Here is a 6,777-nt window from a genome sequence, read left to right as displayed (position 1 = left end):
ATGAATGACTATTGTGACAACTTTCCTGAAGCTTTTGAATTAAACTCAGCTCCCTTTCCTGATGCTTTTGACCTCTTTGGGGAGGTTGACACTACATGTTAGCAAAATTCCAATTTCCTATTTAGAATTCAGACCTATTATATATACAAGTCTGTTTAGCATACAAGTCTATACAAGTTAGTCCAAATCTAACAAAAACAACCTTCAATTTAGAGAGTGTGTAAACACGCACTTCCTCAACTTTGAATAGCACGGAATGAGAAACGGTTCTTTTCCAATGTTTGTATTCCACGTTCTTCTTCTTTCTCATTCTCCTCCTCCTCCTCTTTCTTCTTCTTCTTCTCATTCTTCTTTACATTTCTCCTCCTTTTTCTTCGTTTTCCTCCTTCTTCTTCACGTTTCATCCTCATCGTCGTTCTTTTTATTATTGTTATTGTTGCTTCATTTTTTTTTCTCCTCCTCTTTCAATTAAATTTGCAATATTATGTATTTTTTCTTCTTTATTTGATTTTTTCTCCCAAGAAGAATTATGAGAAAATGAAATAAGAAGATGAAAAAGAAGAAGAAGCAGCAGAAGATGAGGAGGATGAAGAGGAAGAATTTTGAATTATACAGAACTTATCAGTACAAAAGCACCGGAAATTCTTAAACAATACACATAAATCTTCATTTTACACCAAAATTTGTTACATATACACAAAAATATTTTCTCTAATGTTGCATTTTTTTCTTCTTTTTTTCCTTATTTTTTTCTTTCTTTTAGTTGAATGAATGTAAGTTCATCATCTTTCAAATAATTTTGCAACATTATATGTTTCTTCTTCTTTGTTTGATTTTTTTAGGGTAAAAAACACAAATAAACCATGAGAGAAAAGTTGTTACATGAATAAGCCAAATGGAAGATTGATTCACGAATGAGCCAAAGCACACTTATATGTAATTCGAACCTATTTGGTTCGAACTACATTTCCACATAAATCGAACCTATTTGGTTCGAACTTCAACATCATAATTCGAACCCAATTGGTTCGAATTACACACGAATTGTTTGCATCACATAATTCGAACCTAATTGATTCGAATTACTTAAAGTTGTAAATCGAACCAAGTTGGTTCGAATTACTAAGGAACAGACCTGAATATGTTATGTGCATGGGATCGTAATTGATAAATATGTTTCGTTTAAGGAGTTTTAAACGAAATGTCTGTTGAACACACATGGATATAAATTAGTCTACGAATTAAATTAATTAAGACATAATGCAAAATTTAAGTAACATAAAAACGCAAAGTACAGATGTTTTCATAGTAACACAGACATACATTTAAAGGTGGATACTAAGTAACATTGATAACAAAATACATAGACGAAGATAGGTAACACACAACTCGGCACAGAAATCATCTAAACAGGTGCGACCCCGTGAAGCAACGACGTGGAACCCGTGTCCTCTGACCTCTCCGGATAAGCAGCTCCTCATCCTCGATCTCGTCGTCCTCGTCCTCGTCCTGCGGGGCTGGCTGTGCAGGCGTCCTAGGCTGGACATGTACCGGTCGGGATGAGGACGGCCCGACAACTGAATGTGACCTAGCAGTATGTGCTGAAGCTGGGGTACCACCCAAAGCGAAATACTCAGGAGGAGGCACGGAGGGAGGCTCATTCAGATCGACATTTAACGGTGCCTGCGTTCCCGTCGTCTGACTCTGCCCACGGGCAGCCTTATCATCATGCATGATGGCACTGATCTCATCTAAGAAGGGGGATCCACCAAAATCCCCACCATACTCAACATCGGCAAGAAAGTCTGAAAACCTACTGCCCAGACTCACCCATGGCGTACTCTCCTGAAGTGTGTGGTCGTCAGAGGAAACTCCAACGAAGTAATCTCCGAGCGGCCCCTCCCGAAGTCCAGCCTCACCATGGACAGTGGGATCTCTGGTGGCGTACCCCTCTCCACCAAGGACGCCATGATGGGGACTAACAACTCCGACTGCACCCCTACCCCCACTGTCCACGTCACGAAGATCACCATCGTCATGGCCCGCAACGGGTGTCCTCCGTCTGCCTCCACGCCCTCGTCCTCGACCACCACCCCTACCTGCCTCATCAGCCTCCCCCATAGCATGCTGTAGCCACCTCCACTCACGCTGGCTCCGTCGTGTCACGACACGAGCTCTCCTCTCAACTCGACGCCTATCAGGGATGTCGTCGACTCGATCCATGTCGGGAACTCACCCAGGACCCCTCTGTGACGCCTCGACAGGAATAGAAACGCCCCTCGGATCCCCCAGATCAAACTCGGGTGATAAGAACCTCTTTCCATGCCGACTCCACCAGTCTAGGTAGGCGTGCGAAGGTCCAGGGTTGGCAACAACATCGAACCGGAGGACGTAGTCCGCACGGGTCTCCCAAAGAATATGCCAATGCTGTAAAGCGGACGGGAACCAACGATCACCGCCTCTCCCGTCCTTCGACATCAAAAAGTCGATGTTAAGGGCGGGACGCGGGAGGGGCTACACACCACCGAACTGCGGTAGAACCCTATCTACCTGATGCCACTCTACAACGGCAAAGTATATAAGCGACATGACAGACCGCCAAACCGCCATGTGTCGAGGCTCCAACGCCTCCGGATGCACAACCTGAAGTACATCGGGGGAGCTATACGGCATCCAGATAAACTGCACAAAAAAATAGCTATATTGTCACACCAACTCTTATTATACAGAAACGTCTGATGTCTAGTTATTCAAATAAAAGTAACCAGAACAACACTCACATCCCTGGGCTACAACATGTCTATCTTTAGTCGCGTGCTCTGTACTCTAGGACCCTTTTCACTGTAGGAAGGGCTGTAACCTGACCACCTGCAGTGCACATGGGTGTTATGGTTAATCAGAAGTATGACATATTTGTAATACACTACAAGCGTACATGAACATTAGCTATTTTAACTTGAAATATAAAAGCCTGAGTAGCATACCTCGATGCCAAAAGCCAACTGCACATATCATACCCAGCAGGCCTAAACCTGGGAAAGCGCCAGAAGATCCAGGACTGAAGTAGCTGTAGTGGGCCCGCTAACTTCACCACATGTCTGTTTGCCACTCAGCACATGCACCGGTACAACCATGCCAATGCTACAGACCCCAACTGTAGGAACCCATCTCCCCAAGCCTAGCAATGTAGGGAAGCCATCTGATGTGAATGCGATTGCCGGACTTGTCGGCAAATAGCTGAGTGCCTCACAACATCATGATATAGGCACGAGCAAATCAGCGCACAGTCTCCTCATCGGCTCCCTCGGGGCACTCTCCGAAAGTCTCCTGGAACCAGGTGCAGTTTACTGCGAACTTCTGAACCTGGCTCGGAGGAGGAATCACTCCAAGCAACTCCTCGAACCACACCCAAGCTGGACGTCCACCCTCGATATACATATGGAAATCTGTAAGGCAACCGCTGACATAACGCCCGTCCACTGCCAACCCCAACTGGTACGCCACGTCCTGAAGCGTGATGGTGCACTCTCCGAAGGGCATATAGAAGGTGTGCGTCTCAGGACGCCACCGCTCGACAAAGGCGCTGACAAGGGGCTCATCTAACCGAAACCATCTATCGTTCAGCCTAGCCAGATGGTATAGCCCGGCCATCTGCAAGTAGGGAACATAACGCTCATCGAGTGGCAGTAGAAGATGAAGAGGAGGCAGAGGAAGAGTTTTGAATTATGCAGAATTTATCAAAACAAAAATACACCGAAAAATTTTCACAATATACTGAAAGATTTTCAAAATACGCCGAAAATTTTCTAAAATACATTGAAATGAGAATGGCTGGAACAGAGTCATCACAATAATAATTCAGATTCATAACTCCAACACCGAATTTCTTTATTGATTGCGACACACAAACTCAATTTGAAAATAATACAAAAAAATGACTGAATTATCAACAAAAACACATCCAAATCAATTTTATGATAATGATAACAATCATGATAACTCATCAATATGGCAAAAATTCAACGATAACGATAACAATAACGACAATAGTATAAAAAGAAGACGACGATGACTATAACGATGATGATTATGATGATGAAGATGATCAAGGAAAAGGAAGGAGGATGAAGATGATGGAGGAAAAAAAGGAAAAGGAAGGAGGAGAAGAAATTCTAACAAAAAAAGAAGGGGAAAGAGGAGGAGGAAGAGGAGATGATGGTGTTGGTGACGGCGATAACAAAGTATCAGAGTGGCGAAAAAGAAGAAAAAGAAGAAAAAAAAGCGTGTAAAATAAATTAAGTTAAAAAAACTTATATGGACTTATATGTCAAAATAACTTACATGTGAAGAATGTTTGTTTAAAATTTTAGATTCACTTGTGTTAATATGAATCCGTTGACCCGTGTTTCATTTTTTTTTCGCTTGTGTTTGGATATAATTTTACTCTCCTGTATATACATTTTAATACTTACTTGTATAATTTATATTTTGGCCTCCCATTATTTTCCTTAATAATGTTTAGTTTTTGACAAAAGCTTCATAGTCTTGTAAGCCTTAAATAAGATTAATGCATTTTATTGATCAAAACATTTATCGTATACAACTAAGATTTTTTATTTAAATAAATTAAAAAAATTGTTTTATTTACTAAAATAAATAATTTTAAAAATTATTATGAAAATATATAAGATTACATATCTCGTTTTTACATTGTCAACGGGATAAGATAGTACGCGTGATACGTGTATATCTCGTAAACGAAATAAGTATGGATAACGCCTATATATAGGTGTCGTTTACAGCAAGGTTATGGGTTCTATTTCCAACTTTTCTATCACTTTTTCCTTTCTTTTATCCTTTTCTGACCATGTTATTGAGTAAGACGAAGATGGCGTGCGCAGATATACGTGAGCCGAACATCAATCGACTGAAATGATTAGGATATTTGCTAAGAACTAGAATACAATTTATGATTTAGGTGGCCAAATGTATCGTTAGCAGCAAGCTACTGATAGGCTATAATTCTAGAAAAGTGGTTCTCATTTTTTGTAATTAAATTTTTAACTACATAATTATTAATTTAGATATTGAATGATGGGCTAGATGTTTTTCAAACGTTGAAGTTAATTTATTGGTTACATGTTTCTTAATTTATTAATTTAGTTATTAACTATTCAAATAAAAGTTATTTTTTAAGTTAAGTGAACAATTATGTAATTTTGTATTTATCCTAAATTAAATTATTAAGTAAAAGTTTGTTAATTAAATTATTAATTACTTTAGTCAATATTTTTATTTTAAGTAACTTATTGAGAAAATTTTTGTTAATTAATTAAGTAAATATTAATGTAAAAAGTTTTATTGATATAAATTCAGTTAGTACATACCTGTAAATTTCTGTTAAATAAATGTATATAATAATTAGCTCAGTGTATTATGTCAAAGTACGTATATAAATATTTTCCAATTGTGATCATTTATTTTTTGTCAGAGGCCTCACTTACTTCTGTCTCGACGAGTGAGCCACACGCTTCCACCACCGGACGCCATCGTCTCATATTTGAGCGAGGCTAGCTTTGACAACACGGTGCCTCTCAGAAACTTCGCCTTTGATAACTATCTGAGCACGACATTCGTAGAGCGCTGGCGTCCAAAGACCCACACGTTCCACCTGTCATGGGTGAAGCCACTATCACCCTGCAGGATGTTGCGTACCAACTTGGCTAGGCATGCACGGGACTCCAAGAACATCCAGTTGCAACTTGGCAGCAATGAACATAGTACTTTAATCGGTTCAATTTGACCACTCAATACTCAACACTTTTAGGAATGCTGTAGTTCTTCACATCTTGCATTACTGCATCTCTGCTTTTGAATCTGTGGCCAACCCGAAACTTCATCCCACCGTCTAGGTTGTAATCATCTTCTCCGGTGTTAGAAAACGTAGATTTCTCATGCATCGCGTCCAGATCCAATGCATGATAGTGACTTCGTACATCTGATAGCGCCAGAATCAAGTGAAGGGAGACAAAACATAGCGCACCGCTGCCTCGGCCGATGTCTCTGGTACAAACTCCTCCTCCTCATCATATTTAGAGGAATCACTATCATTACTATCCATAACGTACTCTTCGTTGGAGTCTTCATCACCCACGTCTATGTCTTTCACTGGACTAGCAACATGAATCGGTGGTGGTGGTGCAAGAGGTGGGTCATCCTGCACACAGGTTGAGTGGACCGATCCACTGCCACCAACATCACTAACCTCGTGGAAAGCTCCATCACTTGTTCCGCCATTATTCTCCCATGGATGTCAAACATGAGTCGCCCTAGAGTCGAAACAGACAAAATCGAAAAACTCCATTACCCAACAGTGCTAGCAACCTATACCTCACCCTTCCGATCTCTTTTCTCCCTAAACCACCAAAGTTGCTCAATATCAGACTCTTCAACTTGGACAACGAACTTACATGCTGGGTGCGCAACAGTAATGGATTATCACACTCAAATATCACTCCATTGTCATTGTTCTTTATACGACAATTGGGATACACACACAACCATATATCCGCTACTAATTGACATTTTTGCCTATTTTTTAGAAGAAAACAGAGGAGAAGAAGATATAAAATGTATGTGGAGAATGTCAAGGGTGCCACATTTTTTATAGCTGGAAAAATTTGTTTTACTGTATCTCGTTTCAATAATGCTAGGGAACCAAGAGGGTTCCAGCCAAAAACCTGCCAACTACTCCTGGGTCAGGATCTCAAAGCCCAC

The 6,777-nt window shown here is 40.5% G+C and overlaps 1 protein-coding gene across 1 annotated transcript; it reads right to left on the bottom strand.

Annotated features, from left to right (window-relative positions):
• Positions 1–2,514: 2,514 nt before the first annotated feature.
• LOC107477684 (serine/threonine-protein phosphatase 7 long form homolog) lies at positions 2,515–5,550 on the bottom strand. Its single transcript, XM_016097740.1, has 8 exons — positions 5,505–5,550; positions 5,388–5,397; positions 4,867–4,927; positions 3,286–3,651; positions 3,123–3,178; positions 2,985–3,032; positions 2,826–2,868; positions 2,515–2,682 (listed from the first exon to the last, which is right to left on the bottom strand). The coding sequence occupies exons 1-8, from the start codon at positions 5,548–5,550 to the stop codon at positions 2,515–2,517; spliced, it is 798 nt and encodes a 265-aa protein (XP_015953226.1).
• Between the last annotated feature and the right edge of the window lie 1,227 nt (positions 5,551–6,777).

The sequence above is a fragment of the Arachis duranensis genome, chromosome 3 (genome assembly GCF_000817695.3).
Source record: "Arachis duranensis cultivar V14167 chromosome 3, aradu.V14167.gnm2.J7QH, whole genome shotgun sequence".
Lineage (NCBI taxonomy): Eukaryota > Viridiplantae > Streptophyta > Magnoliopsida > Fabales > Fabaceae > Arachis > Arachis duranensis.
This window is presented reverse-complemented; position numbering and strand designations above follow the sequence as displayed.

Bases quoted from the DNA above. Each gene is read 5' to 3' on its own strand.
- LOC107477684 (XM_016097740.1), bottom strand. From the start codon at position 5,550: ATGGCGTCCGGTGGTGGAAGCGTGTGGCTCACTCGTCGAGACAGAA. The intron at 3,652-4,866 runs GTCAGAAAAGGA...CCCTACTTGCAG, and splicing joins TCGTCTTACTCAATAACATG to ATGGCCGGGCTATACCATCT. The intron at 2,683-2,825 runs GTACAGAGCACG...TTTTTTGTGCAG, and splicing joins ACAGTGAAAAGGGTCCTAGA to TTTATCTGGATGCCGTATAG.